Source organism: Magnolia sinica, chromosome 3 (assembly GCF_029962835.1).
Source record: "Magnolia sinica isolate HGM2019 chromosome 3, MsV1, whole genome shotgun sequence".
In the NCBI taxonomy this organism is placed as follows: domain Eukaryota; kingdom Viridiplantae; phylum Streptophyta; class Magnoliopsida; order Magnoliales; family Magnoliaceae; genus Magnolia; species Magnolia sinica.
Genome location: NC_080575.1, coordinates 63,071,233 through 63,095,158, shown reverse-complemented (window position 1 = coordinate 63,095,158; position 23,926 = coordinate 63,071,233). Strand labels below are relative to the sequence as shown.

The following is a 23,926-nucleotide window of genomic DNA, read 5'->3' as shown; positions in this document are numbered from 1 at the left end:
ATTTTAGGCATGTCTTCACATGATTTTAGATGGTATGGCCAATGGAGTTCCGTATACGGCTGATTTTTGGGATATCCCATAATTTAAAGGGGACCCATCAAATGCATGGTGTTGATATTCAACATATATTGTGGTGGGGCCCACACAGCTTGACCTCATGGGGAGTTCCCATGAGCGTGACCGTATAGAACATTTTCCCTACATATACATACATATACATATATATATATATATATATATATATATATATATATATATATCTCGGATGTCATAAGAACTTTGGAAAGTTTGTTTGGGGCCAAGAAAATATTAAACCAAAAAAAAAATTCTCATGACAAGAGTATTCATTTCAATGTGACAGCAAGGTGCTCCACTATCTCTACATCCTTGAGGAATGGATAGTGGATGATGGACTATACACAGAACAACAGTGCAGGTACGACTTACTTGGTAATATTCTGGGCCATGAGATGGAAAATCTGTAAGAGTCGAAACCCATTTTCTTCATTATTTTTATGTCTTCCTGCATTTCACATATATAAAACAAACAAGAAATGTCGTTTTCAATGACATTGTGCACTCAAACCTGCTTTTGTGAAGAAGATGATTGTGTACTAGTTGGAAAGGTGGAAAACCAGAACAAAAGAAATTGATTTCTATGATAATGTATTCTTTTCCTTTATTTTAGTAAAAAAGGAGAAAAGAAAAAAAGAGTGGCCATCGAAATCGATTTACATTTTCAATGGTTTGCTACAAAGGCGTGGATGTCAGTTTGTTGTAAAAGAACTTACTAAATGACAATTTCCATGTTACTAGAGAGCTCTCAACTTGTGAACATTGACCTTTTAATATTTCAATAGAAAACATGGCTCCAAACTAAATAACAGAATCAATTTCGTATTTTGCAGTTTTCCATTTTCTTAGGGTCCCATACGCTCTTTTCATTTCTAAATTTGTTTGTCTTTTCAGCTTTCGGCTGTAAACTAGTACAATTTTGCATATTTTTTTCCCTCATTTCCTGAGAGAATTTCATAGGTTTTTCATTCCCACGTTTTGAAATCTCTATCTTTTCAGCTTTGGGTTGTAAACTCCTGCGAAGTTTGGATGAGCGTAACGCCAATATCCAAATAAGATGAGCTTATCAAGCCATTGGCGTGGGGCCAATTGCTCTCTCTCTCTCTCTATATATAATATATATATATATATATATATATATCTCTCTCTCTCTCTCTCTATATATATATATATAGAGAGAGAGAGAGTCATGCTCACCTGCACACCTTCTTTGGTGAGCATTTTACTAGGACCGTTCAGATTTTATGCTTACATTATGTATCAAAAAGTGTTCGTGAGTTCTCTCGAGAACTCCTTCACTACACATATTTGATAGTTAAACCACTCCTTTGACAAATTTCTGTTTTTTTTTTTTTTTTTAAAGGAGAAAAATATCTAACAATTGCAGTTGGAAACGGTTTTCATCCATATGTTATGAAAATGAAAGCTATTGGAAGCAAACCATATAGAGATGATATGAATCATTTGAGGTTCTCCAGTCAGCCCTTTCAGGGATTTTTCCTGCACAATATTGGCATCAAAATGGAAAAAAAATAAAATAAAATTAGATTACATGGAATCACAATGATTACTGTAACCTATAAACGAGTTTTCAATCTATATATTCTATCATAAACGTCGGTTCCAATATGGCACAACTCTTGATGCAAAATGGACAGTTATCTTGCAACTGGAGATTGAATATATAAACGCAATTGTATCAGTACCAGGCTCTTCACAGAAAGTATCCCATATACTTGGGCTTCTACCGCCTTCTTCTGTCGCACCTTCCACCTAATTAGGAAGTAGAAAATACACAAGTAAATTTCAGAAATGTCATATCCGTATTCCAGTATGAGTTTTCCAATGTCCGTACAATATGATGAACTATGTTAATTAAGGTTCCCCAGAATGCATTTATCCATCTGGATTGTCCAAAAGTTATGCGATTAATCTATATATGGTTAAGATAATGTGCAAGTATCCAATCAATTAGATTCTCCACCATTTAAGGAATACTAGCATTATGATTTGCACCACCAACGATTATAATGTGGCCCATCTCTAGCCCCTTATCTGCGAATATGATGATTGATCTGGATTGCTTGATCCATGGCATTACTCATGGGTGGGCCACATAAGAAAAACAACACAAAAATGATTATCCTATTTGTCAAATATAGGAAGAAATGATTAATAGTTTTTTTTTTTGTTTTTTTTATTTTTTTTATTTTTAAAAGAATTTTTATTTTTTTAAAAAAAAGAGCAAAGAGTTAGCAATTAGCCAGATAGTTAATAGAAAGCAAATGCACCAATTGGATTAGGTACAAGGAAAAGTAACAGTACAAGAAAACTGGCCTTTACCGGCGGTCAAAACCGCCGGAAAATACCAAGAAAACCACCGGCAAATCCTTTGCCTGCAGTTAGCTAACTGCCGGTAAAGCCTCAGTCAGTAAAGGCTTTACCGACGGCCAGGACCTTTACTGACAGTTGTGCTGGACGCTGCTAAATCGTCAGATTTTGCCACACAACCAGAAAAGTGGTAAAAAGCTACGAATAAAATCCGTAGCTAAAGATGACTAACCCACCTTGCGACCGTAGCGATTGTGCAAATCTTTCTCATTAAAAAAAAGAAGAAGTGAAATTGAAGACAAATTTCTGACAGAAATGTACAAGAAACACAAATTGCAAAACAAATTTAATGGATTCACTTACCGAAGGAGTAAAGCCATTAAATGGAATTTTCCCTGCTTTTGAATCTGCTAACAGATTCCTCGCATTTCGAATATATGATGCCACCTAGATAGCTTGAATTAAGCCGAGTAACCTATAGAAAAGAGCCACTTGACATCAATAAGCAGATACGTGAAGAGTATTAACAATCTTGCTGACAGGTACAAAGCAATGTTGGTTTCCAGAAACCCATCAAAATCTTCGAATATATGATGCCAAACCACCTAGATAGCTTGAATTAAGCCAAGTTACCTATAGAAAAGAGCTACTTGACATCAATAAGCAGATATGTGAAGAGTATTAACAATCTTGCTGACAGGTACAAAGTAATGTAGGTTTCCAGAAACCCATCAAAATCAGTTTGGTCTTCTACCAGAAATATGTGGTCAGCAAGGCTTCCAAAGATAAATTTCAAAATAATCATAATAATAAGAAAAATAAATGTTTGAGTGAGGAAAATGGAAGGTTAAAAGTTGAAACCGATGTTAAACTTTTGCTGCTGGACTTGGAAATCAACAGAGACCATTTAATATTTCCAGGATACAGCAGCTGAGTTGTAAAAATAAATTGAGAATGCATGGAATACAAGGTTCTTGTACTCGTAAGAACCAAAATAATAATAACAAAAAAAAATAAATAATAAGTGCCATGAAAATGAACCTGATCAAAGAAACTTTTCTTTTCTTCATCATCAACACCTTGTTCAGGCCAATGTACAAAAAGATGACTTTGTCCCTCCGCCAACAACATTTTTGCAAGCTCAATCTAGCAATCAACAATCAAGATAATGAAGGCAATGAGAATGTTATCAAAGTAGAACTTTTGACAATCTGGCCTTGATAGACCATCTTAAAGTCACCATTGAAAACTTGGCTGGATCATCATCCTCCGCCACAAGTAACTAGTGAGAATTTCGATATAAAGATAACATGAAGTGGGCCACCATTCATTCATCAATCTCACCATTTGTTAATCTCACCATTTGTTCCAATATACTTGAAAAGTGTTGAGAAAAGAGACGAGCCCTTGAGAAGAGATTGAGCAAGATCTCAATGTTGAATTAGCTCTTTTATTTCTTTCTACATCTGCACAACAAAAGGTCAAGTCATCTATGTTTAGGCATAGAAACTTTGGCTCTCTAAATGCCAAACAATTTTGAATCCAAAAATCAAAAATTGGATTTGGGTTTTGAATTTCTGCAGTTGAGGCCCTAGGAATTTAAAAACCCAAAATGAAAGTTACCGTTTTCTAGCATTGGAGAGCCAAATTCAAAGAAACAAAACAACCAAATGCCATTTCAAAGTCATCTTCCAGAAAGAAAGGAAAAAAGGAAAAGAAAAGAAAAATCCACTTGAGTTCTTTGGAATCCGTACCATAAAGCTTGAGTTGTGTTTCAAGATCATGGATCCCACCCGAATAACCTCCACTACTACCATCGGGCTGTTTATCAATCAACTGCCTCCTTTTCTTGGTCATCGTTTCTTCAACAATTTAACTCAACAAACGTAAAAATACTATCAAACAGATCCCAAACCAATTTCCAAAGAAACCCAACTTCAATTCAATGAAATCGTCAATGAAACAGAGAATTCTACATGAAAAAAAAAAAAAAAAAAACCACTAAAAAATAAACCTTTTTCTATGGCACTCTTGCTTTGCACCAAGGCCTCATCTCTTTTGGTAAGCTTCCACGTCAAATTAATGTGTATCATAACCATCAATCATTTTTCAGCAATGATCCACGTCAAATGTCTACTTTACACACACAACACAATTAGAAAATGATATTCAGACAATCACTGTAAGAGTATCTTCAATTACAGCTACAAGACCATTTGTGTCTAGGTCCCATAAAGTGAGAACATCTTCTGTAGCACGTGTCAGTGAAATTGCGGTGAATTGTGATAATGTTTTCTTGGAAAATGGTTCTCCTACCTTTTGACAAAGAGGATCTAAAAAAAATGGGTATGATTTGAGGAAACAACTAGAAAACTACTAGAGTTCTATGGCAAAGATGTTCCTGACAGTGTAAGAGGGAGTAGAAAAATATATACAACTTCCTTATTTTGTCTCCAGAAAAGAATAATTTGAAGGAAAAAACATGGGTTGGATTGCTTCTCTTGGTTTTGTATCTCGAGTCTTTCACTTGTCTCAACTTAACTTACCATTGCATAAGCTTAGCTTTGCAGGTTGTGTTCATAAAAAGAAAAAAGAATAAAAGGAACCAAAGCCAAACATGATTAGATGGAGTAAACTGAAATGAACATAACAAGGAACTAGATTCAGTAAGCACTGAGTTTTCAGCAGATGGCTTGAAGATGGATAAAACAATGAGCCAGGGCCACATAATGCAGCTCATTACAATGTACATAGGACATACTGAATCTATCCAACTGAAGTTTGAAAGGGCAATCACCATATCATCAGTGCAAGACCAATGAGAAAACAATAGAGATTGGACATTGGAATAAAAATATGCCAATCCTCTTTTAGAACAACTAAAGAACCAAGATGGCATGGCAGTTGGAACAGTTATTTTAGCCTAATGCTGATTGTCTACAACCAATCATAGGTAGTCAGACTTTAACAGTGTCAAAGGCAGTCAGCCTAATGCTACAAAAGAATTTGGTCAGCTCCCAGCTGAGCATGACAGAGAAAATACTCATCAATGTATTAACAGTAAGGTTCTAAAAGGCGATTATACGAGTGAAGCACTCAGCTACTGCAAGGGAATGGAAGCTTTTGAGTTCTTCCAGGTTATTCCGTAGATACATATGCTTCAAATATCAATCTTGTGGTAAAAGATGATTACAAACTTGTAAAAAAAAGTTCCACATGAATTTATATCCGAAAGAATGAAAGAAAGACGACTTTTAGTTATCATGAAACACAATGGAACCACATGTTCCTACTTCCAGCATTCTGAAAACTTCCACATGATTTCATTAAGAAAATTTTAGATTTAACCAAGACTTGAAAAAAGGAAGGAAAAAAAAAATCAATTTAGTCACAATTCAGTCGAGACTCGTTTAAGATTTAGTCCACTTGACTAGTCAAAACTAATAAAACTTGGAAAAAGAAAACTTGATGAAACTCGACAAAACTTGAATCTGCTCGCAATGTCTCAAAAACAAGAAAACCTAAATAGGAAATAGAGATTAAAACATTACAAAGAACAACAACCTCACTTAGAACCATAGATTTTCTATCAACTGTTTCATGTTTTATTTCTTCATTATCCAAACATCTCTTCCACTCCATGAAAAATTCTACTATCACCCAAATAGAGAACACTGAGTGAACTGCTATACTGACAACTAGTAGTATCAATTCCATGGAAGCTTATGAGCATGCAAGAACCCAGTTTAAAGCAAGAGACGACTGCACCAATATAATCAAGAGGGCAATCAATACAGTGCAAACGTTCCATAATTTCAGGAAAAGTAGGATGATCATAGAGTACAATATCAATTCAAGTTCTTCAGATATGAAAGATGCACATGCCATTTTGAAGAAATTCCAGAAAGATTAATGATTAAAAAAAAAAAAAAAAAAACATTATACATCTATACCCACAACCATACGCTCAAAACTATGTCGTGCTAGATTTCAAAAAGGCAAAAGACATTACATAATTTCTTAATGAAATGTACACTTGGAACAGTATCTCACCTGGTAATGCAAGTCCCTGAAGAAAGGAAACAAATACTCAAAAAAAAGAAAAAAAGAAAAAAAGAAGCAAAACATGAGAATAATATTGTCAGAATACAGTATTGGACTCTGAATTTATTTAAATCAACAATGATGAAAACAAGTTCAGCAGTTACTTCTGGCCAACGAATTTCTAAATTCAAACACAAACAAAACCATTTTCTGATGATCTTTTGGAGTGTATATGAATCATGAAAAAGAGAGTTATGGAAGCCTATGGTTTAAAAAGGCGTGAGGCAAAGGCAAGCCATAAGCCTCATGATAACATTTTCTTTCTAATTTGATTAGGAAATTGAAGAAAAATAGCAATAATAAATTAAAGAAGATTGGAATTAAAGTTTTAAATAATTTGCATAACCATCAACCTCATGTGAGAATGCACACAAAACATATATATGGGTACAAGCAACTGCACTTTTACCCAACATTTTTTAGTTTTTTTAATGGCAATATAATGGCAACATAACTTTTATTGAAGAAAAGAACAAAGCTGAAATAGCTCTAAATGCCAGATAAAGGTGGATGATAAGAGATCATCCAAAGAGGAGGACTGAGTCAGGCCCCACAAAGGAACAAACCTTTTCACATCCATACGGCTACTAAGCTCAAATTTTCAGTTTTTTTATTGATTGAATTTCTCCTTAAGCTTGATAGAAGTATGTTTTTACCCCTTAATATCTGTTAATTTGAGTTGATTGAACTGATTTGTTTAAGTTCTGAAGGCTTCCATGAATTGGTGTGAGTGTGTAAAAAAAATGTAGGAGGCCTTTTGGAGGCCGTTACTGCTACAATACGTTGTGGGAGGGTTTTAAAGTCAATGCATCAATGCTTAACTAAAGTTAATCACTGTATGCTGTTGTTGCAGTCATGAAGTAGCATCCAACGGGAGACCATTCGCTTGTAACAGAACATTCTGCCTTTGTTGTTCCAAGCAACTTTTTCTCAGAATAGTCCCAAAAAGCCTGAAAAAACAGAATAATATACAATAACAAAGGAAAAGAAAAACATTGACAGATAAATATTCTGAACTGAGAAAAGAATATCCACAGTTCAGCAAGTGACACATTGCAAATAAAATCCTATAACATATAAGAGGGAAGACAGGCAGCTTTTGAGCAAAGATCAACTAATGATTTAGCACCTTCAACCAAACGAAAATAGTACAAGGTTCACACATGGTGTTGTGGATGCACCCGCTGCTTGTTTCCATATCCCTCTTATGAAGGCACTTTGGGTGACTAAAATGCCCTCTAGAAAGGTGATGTGGAGCTAGCAATGGGCATGTAAAATAAGGCAAAAGTATTGCCAGAAAACCTCTTGGCCAAAATAGAATGATACTGATTTTATAATGTGTCCAAGATCTGCGCAGCAATTAGGCAATATCCATTTCAGGTATTAGGTAACAACAAGGAAATTTCAATAAAATGACTCAAAGCCACACCAGGAAAACTAGAATTATTTCAATTGGCCCCAATTTGGCCCATTTAAGTCATTGGGTCTAAAAGCACATAGGGCCTTTGATTTTAGGCCCAAGATTGCACATTAACATTATACAAGGGCCTATAATCCTCCGCTTGAGCATCAGTATAATCATTTTGCAAAACATGAGAATGGCCATGTGATTAGTGCCCATGGATTGACTTACATTTCTCATTTATTTTTGGAAAGCATTACACGCTGCACATCTGGTGTAAATTTAGGCATATGCAATTACAAACAAAAGAGAAGTGCAATTAGAAAAACCTCTGGCTGCAATTCTGCACAATCAGCAAAATCAGCATCTGCAACCAACTCCTCTGCATTCTGAGGTCGTAGTCTGACAGCCACTCGAACTCTTCCAAGAACTGTCCCAAGCATCCAAAGAAAAGAAAAGAAAATTCAGAATTGATCATAATTAATTTTTTTTTAAGAAAAAAATCCAGACTACAAAACAGATGCTAATGAGACACACCCATTTTCCAGGCAGGTCAACCAATTAGCCTTCTAAGGAACATAGAGAAAAGATACACACAACAATCTTTTCTTCTTCTTTTTTTTCCTTCTTTTTATCAAGAATCCTGACAATATGATGAGATATAACAAGAGATTTTTATTAAGAGATAATCGAGGAGGAAATAATTCCAAAATAGAGCATCATGGATACCACCTTCATTAACAGTAACATCTGCAGCAGATCCATTTCAGTTTATGGTTATTAATGGTGTAAACAATATACAAATTTTATGGCATGGGCCAAAAGATGAACTATATACAAATTTCAGGTGGACCACAACATACAAAACAGTGGTGGAAGACCATTATAAACATTTTTTTTTTGTGGGTCACAAAATTTTTGGATCTAATTTTATCAAAACAGGTTAGATACTAGCAGATGGCAAGTCAAAAATGATAGTGTTGGAAATATGTAAATACCCATGAAAATGTTGGACAAAAGGAAAGTGTAACATGGCCATAAAGATATCTACACAAAGAAAGCTTCAAATTGGTTAATTTAAAAATAGAAAATGATATTTGCATAATGTTTACTACAAACAAACAATATCAACTCACCTGAGGCCCTGTTTGGTAGACACCTAAAAAATGATCAATAAGATTATTGATTTCAAAACTAAATCATCCCAAAATTGAAGAAGAAACTGATTACATAGTAAAGTGAAGCAGCAATAGATTTGGATGCAGGCGTGGGGTAGCGTCTATTAATGTAAATAAGTATAAATAGGTAGGAAGCAGGAGCGGGAGTGACAATCTGATGTGTGATTAGAAGCGGGAGCAACACCTAGTTAGAAGCTGTGTTGTCAAATCGCATAAGTCTTCTATGATGAAAAGCATCAAATTGAAACATAAGCAAGCAGCTTCATCATTCTGAATGTGTTTCCACTGCAGATAATACTTTGCTCTGCTGTGAAGCTCTTTCGCAGGGCAAAGAAGGATACAACCATCGGAGAGGTATTTTCCCATCTTGATTATCCAGCACCCATCTTCAAATTCAAAATATAAAAGTTGATCTTCTGATATGTTATCTGGGTGCAGCTGAATAAATCCTATTCTGACATCTGTAAGACTGCACTAGTTCCCCAGGCTAGCATGTTGGAATTCTCAAACATGTGCAGAGTGCTTAGTGACCAGGTCCTTGATTTTGTTTTGGCCAATTCAGATTCTCAGCATTTAATTTTTATTTTTTAAAAAAAACTAATAAACAGTCCCATCTGATTCATAGTGCAGGGGCTTCTCAAACTTGGTGGGATGATATCAAATGCTTAGGAATGTGCATTAGTGGGATAAGTGCCATAGTTTGCATGAATTTCGGGCCAATTTGGGATTCTGTCAAGTTAATAAAATCATTAGATGGGTTGAGACAATACTCTTACTAAAGAATGATCTGTTACAAGTTCCAGGAAACTGTGGAAAAGGAGAATGATCTGTTACAAGTCAGGAGTAAGCTAAGTATCTAAGCATATCCAAGACACTAGCAAACAATAAAAGATTGCATATTGATTAGAAATTAAAAAAATATATATATATAAAAAAAAAAAGCTATAAAAGATTGCAGCTAATCAATGAAAAAATAAACTTAAAAATTTTCAGCTATAGCAAAGAGAACAATGTGAATAGGAAGTTACAGTGTGTTACATGTGTTGCAGTTTACCTTTTGCTGGGTGAAACAGTAGGCACTACCTTTCCGAAGCTTTAGAATTGAAATTAATGGTTCGAATCCCACAGTTTCCTTGCAGTAAAATCTGCACTGCACAAATTGTTTTAAGTAATCACCACAAAAGCATATTGGGACTAGGCATCTTTAAAAGCCACAAACCTGGTCGGATGCATTGTTATGGAGAAGATTGTTCAGTAATTCAAGACAATCCTGTTTAGAAACAAAATATCTGTGGATGCCATCAGTACCCATCAACATGCTCAAAGAATTCTGCGCTAGGGTTTCCAAACAACTGTTTAGAAACAAAAAGATATTTGCATAATGTTTACTGGCAATGCTTTTGTCTCTAAGTTTGATACGGTATGGTATGGAGTGCAATTTTATCTTAGGTATACTCTGCTGCTAGCATGAAGGGAGTGTAGCATGTGCCATGCTGGGCCTGATTTGGCCTCAACTGGGAGACTCATTGAGTCAAGTCAATGGCTCAGTCGACCAGACATGACTGGAACTGAGTCACTCCCCTTCTGAATGGGGATTTTACCAAAAACAAATTTGTGCAAGTGGGATTTGAAACCCCAGCATCCGCGGAGGTAAGCTATGCCCTTAATCAGTGAGGTTAGTGTTGTTATCGGTTTTGAGTTATGTTCTATATTACTTAATTGAACTATTTTAAGAAAAAGAGTTAAAAGGGTCAGGTAGAGTCTTCTATTCAACCTAACCTGTTTGAACATTGAATTGAGTTATCGGGTTTTTGAACTATGTACACAGTGCTACATGCAGTGTTGTTGTTGGTTTTGAGTTATGTTCTATATTACTAAGCTTGTGAACATTTTTCTTTTATATCTAGCTTGTAATGCTAAAACATAGATGTTGTTATGCATACAGAAGCACCTGGCCTCAACTGCATCCGTTGTGTGAAGAGTGATGAGGATATTTCATCTGGGATGCCACTAAATGGATGGGCCATAGCACGAAAATACCATGACAATGCAAATCCCTATTTCGGGATTCGACAATGCAAATCCCTAATCAGGTATTCTAAATTGCAGAAAGCAACAGCAAGAAGGGAAAAGGTTTACATCATACTTAAGAATCGGAGATTCACGAGCAGCGGAAGGCCGAACTGCAACAGAGGGCCGAGGAGATAGAGAGAGAGAGAGGACTAGGGTTTTGAGAGAGAGAGAGAGAGAGAGAGCTTGAGGGACTCGAGAGGGAGAATCGGCGCGCAGCTGGAGATGAGGGGGCGGAAATGAAGTTAGGTTTTTTTTTTTTTCTTCTTCTTATAGAACCCTTTACCCGCAGTTGTTAAAATCGGCCGCTAGCAAACGGTAGCCCCATCAGTCGGCTAAGCTACACTTTCTTGTAGTGTAAAAATAGTTCTCCGTCTTAGGATGGATATGCATGCACACATCTACAAATATAACTGTATATTCTTAGCTTGGTATATAGTAAAACAGGTAGAAGATCTCTGTATTAAGAGACGGTTTCATTTAAGTTACATGGCGTACTCGAGTTTGAGATCTGCTTCTTATTTGAACTAACATTGTAACATAAGGCAGCACAACTAAACGTAAATATGAATTGAATGTTAAACGGTCATCATGATGGGATATTCATTGGACAGCTCCCTGGTAGAATTTTCATGCAGGCTAAGACAAAAAGAGGTGGGAGCAGCCTACATGCGTATGAAACAATGAATGGAGAGGAGAAAATAAAATCTATGCCATCTATTATGCCGCTAAAATCTCATTATATTGCAAATTCCACAATATTGAAAAAGCTATATATCCATGCATAATCACGTAGATTTTTCAAATTCCAAAAATACGACAGATTCGACTATAATGAAAATCTCACTTAATGTCTCCCAAAAACTAACTGCATGGATAAAATGTCCATTTTCTCCTCCTCATATATATTTACCAAAAACAAAATTAAGAAGAAAGAAAGAAAAAAAAAAAAACTCCCTTGTAACACTGGAATACGATGAACGTGGAGAAACCTTAAAAAGAAAGTATATGGGATAAGTGTAAAATCTACACCTGAAAAGAAGAGGTGGCTGTGCCAAATTTAAAATCAGGAGGGAATCTATTCCTACTGATCAGGTGAAGCATATCATCGTTCATGCATGCAGCAATGGGCATGCGACATGATCGGCCAAAACGAGATGGAATTGGGTATTGCATGCGACGTGTTCGGCCAAAGCGAGATGGAATTGGGCATTGCATGGACGTGATAACATTGCTAAGCAAAGCCATATCGAGCTAATATAACCCTAATCAAAATGCTCAAAACCAAGGATGCTTTGGAGAATGATTGAGGGAAGTCCCTTTACATAGACCTTTTCCTGCGCCTACCTGTCCATTAAGTGTCCGGTGCCCTTGTTTTCTTTTCACACTGGATTCTACAACCACGATCATATCCATGGTGACACGTGTCATTCTTAACAATTTCTCGAGAGATTTTCAAACTTTAATTTTCTTTCTCAAGAAATTATTGAGAAAATCTTGCCATATAAAAAATACTTTAAAATATTTATTTTAAATTATTAAGAAAATTTTAAATATAAAAATATATTTACATATAAAAAATCCTTATTATTTTGACTAATTTTTGAGTCATGTCACAATATTATCACAATAAAAACATGGTATTTTTTAATCTGTTGAGATTTTGATAATATCATGATAACATCATTAACGCATTTTCACAATAATATCGACATTTCAAAATCTCAGTAGCATTTGTATAACCCATAGCATCTAAAGAGGCCGCCGGGAGTTTCAACACCGGGTCAAGGGTTCGAGTACCCACCAGTGGTGAAATCCCACGGCGTGCGTGTGTGGGGTGTGTGTGCATGTGTAAGCGTGTGTGTGTGTGTGGGGTGTGTGTGTGCGTGTGTTAAAAAAAAAGAAAAAAAGAAAAAAAAAAGAAAGAAAGAGGCCGCCAATAGCTTGAGGACCACGGAGAGCATGGGAACTGTTCATACAGGGGGCAGTTGGGTGATATTAAATGGAATTAAATGGTTGGGGGCAGTTGGGTGATATTAAATGGTTGGAATTGGAAATAAATGGAGGTAAATAAGACTTGAAGTTTGTTTGAATATAAGTAAATACATATGAATGAAATGAAATGGGAGTAACGTGCATGTAAATGAAATCCTTTGCAAGTTAACCAGTTCAAATGACTTTTTGAATTCCCTTGAAGAGTCACACGTAAATAAATGTGCCACTATGCACATGTTTACCGTACAGATGCCATGCTAATCATACTTTAAAACAATTTCATTATCAGCTGTTACACAAAAATCACACTAAAAGAATGATGCAAACCGTCCACAGGATGACCATATAAATGGACAGTGTGGGTGTGAGGGTGATCATTCTATTAAATATTCCACGCACACACACACACACACACACTCATGGGAACTTCCCATGAGGTAGAGCTGTGTGGGTGCCACGGTGATGCGTGTGGAACATCTACCCCATCAGTCAGATGCACCATCCCATGGTGGGCCACAAGCTTAAAAATCAAGTCAATCCATGATTTGGGTGGGCCACACCACATTCAAAAGTTGAGTGGGGTTACCCTCCCATTAAAACATTCATAATCATTTGTTGGGTCCACCGAGATGTGGTTCACAAATCCAGCCCATCCATTATGTGTGTCCCACTTGGATGAGGGGTTAGACCAAGTTTTAGACGCATATAAAATTTAAGTGGGCCCCACCAAGTGATTTTATATGTTTTAGGCATGTCTTTACATGATTTTAGATGGTATGGCCCACCTGAGTTCCGTACACGGCTGATTTTTGGGATATCCCATATTTTAAAGGGGACCCATCAAATGCATGGTGTTGATGTTCGACACACATCATGGTGGGGCCTACATAGCTTGGAACGTTTTCAAAACTCATCTCCTGTAATATGAGCACAAAATCTGAATCTTCCATGTGATGCGGCACCCCATGAAACCCTTAGAGACCAACTTTCACCCTGATCCAAAACTTTGGTGGGCCATGGAAAAAGGAAACAGTTTCTCCCTTAATTTCTCTCCGTATTGTGCCTTGGCCCACCAATGTCTTGGATAAGGGTGAAAGTTGGGCCCTAGTGTTTTCATGGGGTGTTGCATCACATGGATGATTCATATTTTGTGGAGATAAATTTTGAAAAAATTCTCACAAATTTTTGTGAAAACTAGTGCGTAGGTGAGCAATTCTCTCCACGCACTAGGGATATTCAAATTGATTTAGGATATCACATATACTCCCGTGAACATTTAAAAAAAATAAAATGCATTTCAGTTCATAATGTTTACTCCCCAAGAAGATATATTTGGATATTTGACATGCATTTCATCTACTCCCACATACAAATACAACTATGTAAGTCATTAATTTACTCCCAATTCATTTCCTCCGAGTCTATTTTCCATTTATCTCCACTTATAATATCCTAAATGAGCCCAAGTATACCCGAAAAGAATATTACCCCACCTGTACCAAGCTTCCAGGGCTCTAAGGTGCCCATGTATGGGTTTTATTCACACCGTACATCTATTTTGCCCTGTCATTTTAGGGCATAGGCTAAAAAATTGAGGCAAATCAAGGTTCAATTGGACCAAACCACACCAAAAGCAGCAATGATAATGATCCCTATTGTTGAAATATTCAATGATAATGTAGCCCTTAAAAAGTTTTCAATGGTAAGAATTTAATCCTTATTTCGTGGTCCACTTGAGCCTTAGATTTAATTCATTTTTGCCCACGAACATAAAAGGATAGAGTAAAATGGATAGACGGTGGGGATAAACCCATGCATCATGATGGTCCCTAGGAGCCCTGCCGAGCCTGGGACTGAGCAAGGTCGTAATCAATTCGCCCCCAGCTAAAACACGTGGAGAGTATTGCGTAAAAGGTAGCGAGCATGCTTGCCAACTTTTCTGCTTTCCATTATCTACGTTGTGTCCATGCCAGTCAGCCATGACGGTAGGTAATGTTCCCGTCCACTTGGATTGCAACAACCTCGATTTCTTTGCTTGACGCAATCAGAGGATCCGTAATCAAAGGAAGCGGATTGCGTCCGAACCTACCCACCTCTGTCCACCAATGGGTTGATTTGTGTGGGGCCAACCCTCATCTATCTGTTTTATCCAATCCGTCCACATATTTTTTCGTATAGTTTTAATATATAGGTTCAAAATAAGGCAGATGCAACGCTAAGTGAACTATACCATGGATGACTCATGCATTTCATGTTTTATCCATTTTTAATGGAACCTAAGTTTAATATTTAGTGTGGTTCACTTGAGCGCTAGATCCGTCTTATTTGTAGGTTAATACCTTAAAATGATATGATAAAAGCGATAAACGGCTTTGGTACACAGATACAACAAGGTGTCTCCCTCACAAATCCGCCGGTTTGCAAGTGGGATAAGTGGGATAGGACACAACCCGCTTCCTACGAAAAAGGCGGCAATTCAATGCATACATGGGATATTATTGTGTTCCAACAACTTTCAAATCCACGTGACATGCATGATTTTTTATAAGATCAGTTAAACGGAAGCGGATTGGCTGGTGTACCAGCCACCACCGACCTGGCTGGTGTGGGTACGTGTCGTGCGAAGACTTGTAGCTCCGAGTTGTACGACGGTATTAATTTTCATAGGTAAAGATGACTTTTACCGACGACATTAAATTTGGTAGGTAAAAGTTATCTTTACCTACGAATATTTTCGTAGGTAAAGGGTGTTTTCAATTTTTCCTTCCAAAAATTTTACTTTTACCAACGAAAGGTAATTTCGTAGGTAAATGTCATATTTACCTATGAAAATTGTCGTAGGTAAAGGGTGTTTTCAATTTTTTTAAATACAAAAAAATATTTTTACCGCTTTTCCCAGCGAAAGGTAATTTCGTAGGTAAATGTCATATTTACCTACGAAAATTGTCGTAGGTAAAGGGTGTTTTCAATTTTTTTAATACAAAAAAATATTTTTAAACACTATCTTTACCTACGAATATATTCGTAGCTAAAAGGTGTCTTAAATCAAGTTTACTTAAGTTTACTTTTACCGACGAATTTAACTGTTGTAGGTAAAAGTCATCTTTTCCTATGCCAATTTTCGTAGGTAAAGGGTGTTTTCAAATTACCAACTATACTTAAGTTTACTTTTACCGACGAATTTAACTATTGTAGGTAAAAGTCATCTTTCCCTACGCCAATTTTCATAGGTAAAGGGTGTTTTCAAATTTTCAACTGTGTTTGCCTGAAGGGCAGTACGAACGAAAGATTACTTTTACCTACAAAATGGAATCTGGTAGGTAAAACCCATCTTTACCTATAAAAGTTGTCGCAGGTAAAGGTGTTTTAAATTTTTGAAAAAATCAAAAATTGAAAAGTTTACTTTTACCTACTAACGGTTTCGTAGGTAAAAAAACGTCTATGAGACTTTTACCTGCAACTAGTTTCGTAGGTGATGAGGCTTTTACCTACGAAATATTTCGTAGCTAAAAAACGTGTATGAGACTTTTCCTGCACAATGGTTCGTAGGTAAAAAAATAATCGTAGTAAAATTCGACCTTTACCTACGAAATTGTTCGTAGGTAAAAAACATTTATCAGACTTTTCCCTAAAAAATGTTTCGCCGGTAAAAATATAATATCTACTTTAAATTTCAAACGTTGACACTTTTGCCTACGAAAATTGTCGTAGGTAAAAACTTTTCTAAAATATATAAATTAAACCTTTACCGACGAAATATTTCGTAAGTAAAAGTCTTTTTTTTATAGCATCTCGACCATCAATACCGTGCATTTGATGGGACCTCTTTAAATTATGGGATATGCCAAAAATCAGCCATATACAGAACTTAAGTGGGTCATACCATCTAAAATCATGTGAAGAAATGGCTCAAACATATAAAAGCACTTGGTGGGGCCCACCTGAAATTTTGATGCATATGAAACTTGGTCTGACTCCTCATCCAAGTGGGACACACATAATGGATGGTCTGGATTTGTGAACCACATCTCGGTGGGCCCAACAAATGATTATGAATATTTTAATGGTGGGTAACCCCTCTCAACTTTTGTATGTGGTGTGGCCCAAAAAAGTCACGGATTGTCTTGATTTTTAAGCCTTAGGCCTATCATGGAATGGTACATCTGACTGATGGGGTAGATGTTCAACACCAGTTACCAAGTCTAGGAGCCCCACCTGATATTTAGATCTGTTCAATTTTTGGAACCACGTCCTAGAATGGACTGGTAAAATGAATGGACGATGTAGATATATAACACATCTTCAAGGTGGGCCCCACACTAGGGCCGGGTTTGTTTAACATTATGATTTTGGTTGGCACGGGCTTGGAACAGTTGAAAATAACGCAAGAAAACCTCACAGAGAGAGCATAATAGAGATGAGAAACTAGGCCGACCGATACCTTGAGTACTTGATATATGCCTTGAAGAAACTCCTCTTAACAAATATAGAAAATCCACATGATTGTAGTTTTTCAGAGTACAGAAAATCCGCATGATTGTAGTTTTTCACAAAGGGTGATCAGAAATGCACTAGTTAGTCACTTGGATGAGTATGACTTGGTATATGCACTAGTTAGTCACTTACAACAGAGTTCATGTTTTCTTTTATCCTTATATTGTGTATGGGAAATGATTTTCCCCTGTAATTTCAACCTTTTATTTTGGTGGGTCTCATTGTGGAATAGCTACATAAGTTACCTTAATCAAACAATCCTAACCATATCAGAGTTGATTTTCTTCTTATTTGTTATATGTGTTGGTGATTTTTGTTTTTAAATATCCATTTTCAGCCCATAATATGGATATTTAGGATAATCCAATTGGTGTTTGTTTTTGGGTAATGGTGCATTTGGTTGCATTATGAAACTTCTTCATTAGTCAGCATAGTTTTGTGTAAACACCCACTAAACTAATTCAGTAGCAATCCACTTAATAAGCAGTCAAGGTCATGTCTTGGCCCAAGGACCGGTGGCACTGCTAGTGTCATTTAATTTTAACAAGTGCAGGGAACACTTGTGATTCTATGCCATGGGTGAAAATTGAATTTCCTGACTCTTGTGTCTTCAGGAAATTCACTGGATGCTGCACCATGTAAATCAAATACCCACTTTGAGAAAAGAAAAAAAAAAAAAAAACAAGGGGACTCTCAAATACACAAATAAGAGTCTGACTGCCAAATTTGTAATGGACTGTTTTGCAGGGTGCAATCATAGCCATTGGAGCATCCCAACCAACTGTAGTTGCTACCAAGGATGGTCAGATTGGTGTGAAAAGTCAGATGTGCAAGTGAGAAACATTCGGCCTGATGAGTTATTTGGAAGCCTGGAACCTCCGGTCTTGAGCCTTCCACAAACTCACCTGGGCAAAATTGTGAATGCTTGCAGGTGAATGTATTTGCAAATCATCGTGTTATATATGGTGTTGATTTGACTTCATTCTTGCAAACTCTAGTGAAGATCATTGAGGATCCAAAAGATCTGACTTTTTAGTCTCTGCTTCAAGGTCGTTGAAGTCTTCTTGAATCATTTGTTGAGATTATACCTTCCAACAGAAAAGAAAAAAAAAAAAACTGCAATTCAAGAAACTACGGGCATATGGGTGATGCAAGGTTCTATAGCTAATATGTTTGGGGCAGCTATTTGAAGGTCGGGGAAGATAAATATGTGATCCACTTGAGTAGTAAACTGGAATCAAAGACGTACACGGTGGGACTTACCTAATGTACGACTTAGATCTTGCACCCATGGGCTACTTTGGTACAAATGATGGTATCTGCTCTCCATTTCTTTAACAATGGATCTATCTGATTTTTTAGATCTCATTCTAAGAGAAAATGATAGACGGAGTGGATTTTACACTTTCATCATAGTTGGCCTATAATAATTCATATATTTTTGTGTTTTCTCTTCATTCATATCTTCGTGATATTATGAACATGTTGGATGTCAAATAAACATTACTATGGGCCTGAGGAAGGTATCAATGGTGGAAATCATTATTCCACACTGTTTCGTGTGGCATGGTCCACTTGAGTTTTGGATTTACTGAAAATTTGGGATCAATCCACATTGTTCATCCATTTTTCGGGATATAAATCTCAGGTGGACCACACCATGATGTATGTGTTTAATCCATGCCGTCCCCATGAGGTCAAGTTATGTGGGCCCCGCCATGACGTGTGTCAAACATCAACACCATGCATTTGATTGGTCCCCTTTAAATTATGGGATATCCCAAAAATCAGCCATATACGGAACTCCGGTGGGCCATACCATCTAAAATCATGTGAAGACATGCCTAAAACATATAAAAGCACTTAGTGGGGCCCAACTGAAATTTGGATGCGTTTGAAACTTGGTATGACCCCTCATCCAAGTGGCATACACATAATGGATGGGCTGGATTTGTGGACCACATCTCTGTGGGCCCAAAAAATAATTATGAATGTTTTAATGGAGAGTAACCCCTCTCAACTTTTGTATGTGGTGTGGCCCACAAAAGTTATAGATTGGTTTGATTTTTAATCCCTGGGCCCATCATGTGATGATGCATCTGACTGATGGGGTAGATGTTTGACACGCATCATGGTGGGGCCCACAGAGTCCTACCAAAAAAAACCCCAAAATTTGGGCGCGCTCTCAAAAAGAGGCCCGCCCAAAAAAACCCCAAATATCTGAATCTCTCTGTCTCTCTCTCGCGCGCGCGCGCTCCGTTCCCTAACCCTATCTCTCTCCCGATCTTGCTCCAGCTCTCTCATCTTCCTCCCTCTCTCTATTCGTTCCCCAATCTCTCTCTCTCTCTCTCTCTCTCTCTCTCTCTCTCTCTCTCAATCTCTGTTCCCCAATCTCGTGCTCCATCTCTCGCCGTTTCTTGCTCCATCTCCCTCTCCCTGTGTCGTGCTCCCTCTCCCTCTATCAGATTCATCACCTCAGAAAACCTCAGAGGACCCTTCATCATCTCGATTGGAGTTCCATCATTGACTTGTCTCGGTGCATCTGGGACTACTGGTTTCCCTCTTTGTTGCTAGATTGAGAGGCGCCATTGCAAGCACTTTCAGAAAAAAAAGATATATGCTTCGTTCTAACATTTACTACTACCATTTGATTCAGCTATTTTTTATCGATTCATTTAATGCTATTGTAGTTGTTATTGTATTTTATCTTAAACATGTCATAGCTTTCACCGCAATTGTAGTGATTATGATTACTTGAATCATGGGTATATGATTTTTACGGGTGCCAGACTATTAGATCCAGCTATGTGCATGTATCTTTTTGATGATTACTTTGCTTCCACTAGTTTGTATGAGTCATATAATTTCTCTTCTTGGTAATTACTTTTCTCTTGCTCATTATTCCTAAATTAGTTTGTTGTTGAATTGTTCGTAAGTTGCTTGACAAACGGCACTGATAGCATTTAGAGTTTTCCAGCTACTTTCCTCGAAACATCTCTCCTTTTTAATTTTCAAATATTTTTTAGCACACCCAGATTCATTTTCTCCTTCCTTTCTAGATAGAGATTGATGCTATTGATGTAGTACATTTTCCTTCTTTTGGTTAAAAGACATTAACCTTAAGCAGTGGCCTCTACATTAACAGAATGCTTTCTGTTCCAACTGTCCGTCGATATCCAGAATGAATTTTTGGGTGAATGCTTTCTTTCAAGCCTTATATTGCATTCGTGAAAATTTGTATGTAACTTGGACATGGACATGTGTGTCCGTGTTGGATACAGACACCAGGTGCTGGACATTGGAACCTTGGAAAACCTGATATGCTGGCACACCTACAATGATATATAATGAAATTGAAAATATATTTCATAATATGAATAACGACAAAAAATCCTATAGACTTTAGTTTCATAATATGAATTCATGAAGCATTAGATATATGCGATCTAAAATATCATGCTCTATCCACATCATCTGGCAGTTTTTTATGAAATCCAGTTCTCTCAGTTCAGGCAGATGATGTTGGCAGATGGATATTTTGACTATGGGCATTTGAGTTATGAATTAGAGTTGTAGAAGAAAATATTGCTTTATTTGTATAAACAAGTGGATGTGTATATGATAAAGTTGTTGCAACAAACTTGAAGAATACAACAGTCTTCAATAACAACTTTTGAAAACCCTTATCATCTTTGATGCACCTGTCTGATTTGCTGCACCTCTCCATTCAATTTTCTTCTTGTCAGTGTTTCTCTTGATGGTGACTCTGTTTCTTACTATAACTCACTAGTCTAATCAAATTCCACCTCCCTTTTCTTCTTCGAGGCCACTTCCTTTACAGCTGTTGTGGATGAGAATATCCTGCAACTAGCTTTCTGTTGGGCCCACCCTCCTGTTTGTATGGCATCTAACCTGCCAATCCACATCGCCTCACCATGATAACAGGACCCCAAAAATCTATTCAATTTGAAAAAATAAAAAAAAACCATGCATGGAGCTCATGTATTTTTCTAGGTTGGAATTACATATAAACATCTAAAAAAACATGTGTTTTGACATGTGTGTAACCTTGTAGCAGCACCAGCAGCACACCCCACACTTGTGTACAAATTTCTCATCCATGTAATATCCTAGTCACTCATTTTTTCAGACTGATTTTATTCAAACGGCCATTTTGAAGTTTGAATGCTTGGCATTGAGCTAGATATTTGAAAAATCCAATGTCCATACCTGAAAAAATAATAATAATCATGTTAGTTATATTCTTTTACTAAACAAATAGAACAATGATTATAATTTTATCAAGTCTTTATATCAAAATGTGGACGATTGAAAATTGGTTTTGGTGGGCCGTTTATGTCACCAATAGAAATGGGCCATATCACCCTTATCCGGTGACGTGGATGATACAACCGTATTGTTCATGGACAAAATCATATGGATTGGGCAATGGTTTTGCCACAATGGAACACTTGTGGAGGATGTGAGCTTTGTATTAGCTTGGATCTTAATACCATATTTTACAAAAATTGCACAGGAAATACCACAATGATACCTAGTTCTAGTGAAAAATTTCTCCTCTTCCAATGCAAAATTGTGATACACGAACATCCAGTCTAGGATTCTTCAACCATTTCCCCATTGCATTTGAAATCACTTTCTTATGGCCTGATGGTGTTTTGAGATGACAGCACTTTGCACACATGTGAATTCCCATTCTTAGTTTTAAATGAAAATTTTCACTCTACTCGTTTATTGCAAAACTGGTTTCAATAATTCCATAATGGTGTTTTATTTTACAGAAACATTGATGATGTGGACAAGACAATGGATGAGATCAACGAGCAGACTGAGAACATGAAACAGATTCAGGAAGCACTGTCTACTCCTATTGGCACAGCAGCTGATTTTGATGAAGTACGTTCATCCTCGCATAAATCTTCATTTGTCCATTTACTTTTTCTAGCTGGAGATTCTGAATATAATCTTTTCACCATGTTAGAATGAACTGGAGGCAGAGCTCGAGGAATTGGAGGGAGCTGAGTTGGAGGAACATCTTACTGATTGCTTCCATCATGTGGAAATTTTGACATTGTTTTTTTCTCTTTCTGGGTTGTCTTCTAACAGGAAATGCCTTTTGGATGGAAACTTTTTATAAGTATACATCTCTGCCTGCTTCACTTTAAGGAATGTTTCTTATAGTTTAAATTTACAAATTCACATGGCATTAATATTTTTGGTGTTACATGATGTTTTCTAAGCATTATCTTTGATTGGGTTATCTTTGTGAATCATGTTTTTGTTTTCCCTAAGAAAGTTTGCATGACCAATAAATTGTGTTTTGAGGAGAATTGCATTTACCTAACCTTCTTATTCTGCATATTTTACTTTGAACTTCTGCAAGTTGGGAGGATGGATGATTGTCTTATATTTTTCTTCCCTTTGACCCTTCCATTGCTTTTATCTCCTTGCCTTCCACATTTTTGATCCATTAATAAACATGTTACATTTATTCTTCTATGCATGAGAAGAATTGCATTTGACATGTTTCGATATGGATTTGGGAGCGGTGTGGGAAACCTATGTCTTAAGTGAAATTAGTGTTCACTTAGTACTATGATGGCATACATGTTGGCCTATTAAACTGTCTCGTGATTATACGGACAGAAACTTATGTTCCAGCTGACATTATACAGGTTCATGCTCAATTACTTCTTTGTTTCTGTAAAAATGCATAATCTACTCTTTGTAGACTTGAATCATTTGGATTATTGTGCTTTAGGAGTGCGATGGAGATACACACAGGGTATTATCAAATATGTAGGCAATGGAGTAGCTGGTAATAATGCAAGATGAATACTACCTCAAATGGCAACCTTAGTGGCATATATATTTTGGGTTTTTGCAGGATGCTGAACAGGATTATGAAAGAGAGGCTTAATGAAAGAATAGCAAAACTCTCTGGTGGTGTTGCTGTCATTCAGGTACTCTTTCGGAGTCTTCTTTTAAAGCTGTCATTTTCATGTTTTAATAGAACTCTCTATGTTAAAGTGGAGGTTTTTTTAAAGCTAGTGTTTTGTGAACATAGTGTAGCCGTTGGTTTAGTTTTCCATTCTATGTACACTCATTACTTACATGCTTATTAGCTTCCTAATATTCTCATTGCTTGTATTGTAAAAGCTTAATACAAGTGCCAGAGTGGATTTCGAAATTCAGGTTCTATTTTCACTAGATATGGCATGGATAAGGCACTGGTATAACATGGATGCAGCTTGTG

The 23,926-nt window shown here is 36.7% G+C and overlaps 2 protein-coding genes and 1 long non-coding RNA gene across 3 annotated transcripts in view; 2 read left to right on the top strand and 1 right to left on the bottom strand.

The window, feature by feature from the left end:
• LOC131239972 (beta-glucosidase 12-like) overlaps positions 1-12,452 on the bottom strand; it is a 52,700-nt gene extending 40,248 nt beyond the window's left edge. The window contains exons 1-4 of the mRNA XM_058237945.1: positions 12,193-12,452; positions 1,782-1,848; positions 1,517-1,575; positions 448-523 (exon numbers count right to left, since the gene is read on the bottom strand). Of these exons, the coding sequence (XP_058093928.1) occupies positions 448-523; positions 1,517-1,575; positions 1,782-1,848; positions 12,193-12,408 (418 nt within the window). The 5' untranslated portion in view covers positions 12,409-12,452. The remainder of the gene's footprint in view (positions 1-447; positions 524-1,516; positions 1,576-1,781; positions 1,849-12,192) is intronic.
• On the top strand, positions 9,348-9,737 carry LOC131239973 (uncharacterized). The gene is made up of 3 exons (XR_009168543.1): positions 9,348-9,444; positions 9,529-9,624; positions 9,721-9,737. It is a non-coding gene; the product is annotated as an uncharacterized LOC131239973 (long non-coding RNA).
• A 9,989-nt stretch (positions 12,453-22,441) lies between the features above and the next one.
• LOC131238517 (vacuolar protein sorting-associated protein 32 homolog 1-like) lies at positions 22,442-22,856 on the top strand. Its single transcript, XM_058236223.1, has 2 exons — positions 22,442-22,566; positions 22,652-22,856. Exons 1-2 carry the CDS (start codon positions 22,477-22,479, stop codon positions 22,805-22,807), a joined length of 246 nt encoding a protein of 81 aa, XP_058092206.1. The 5' UTR covers positions 22,442-22,476; the 3' UTR covers positions 22,808-22,856.
• Positions 22,857-23,926: the final 1,070 nt, after the last annotated feature.

Coding starts and splice junctions, on each gene's coding strand:
- LOC131238517 (XM_058236223.1), top strand. CDS start 22,477: ATGGATGAGATCAACGAGCAGACTGAGAACATGAAACAGATTCAGGAA. Junction 22,567..22,651: donor CAGCAGCTGATTTTGATGAA/GTACGTTCATCC, acceptor TCACCATGTTAG/AATGAACTGGAGGCAGAGCT.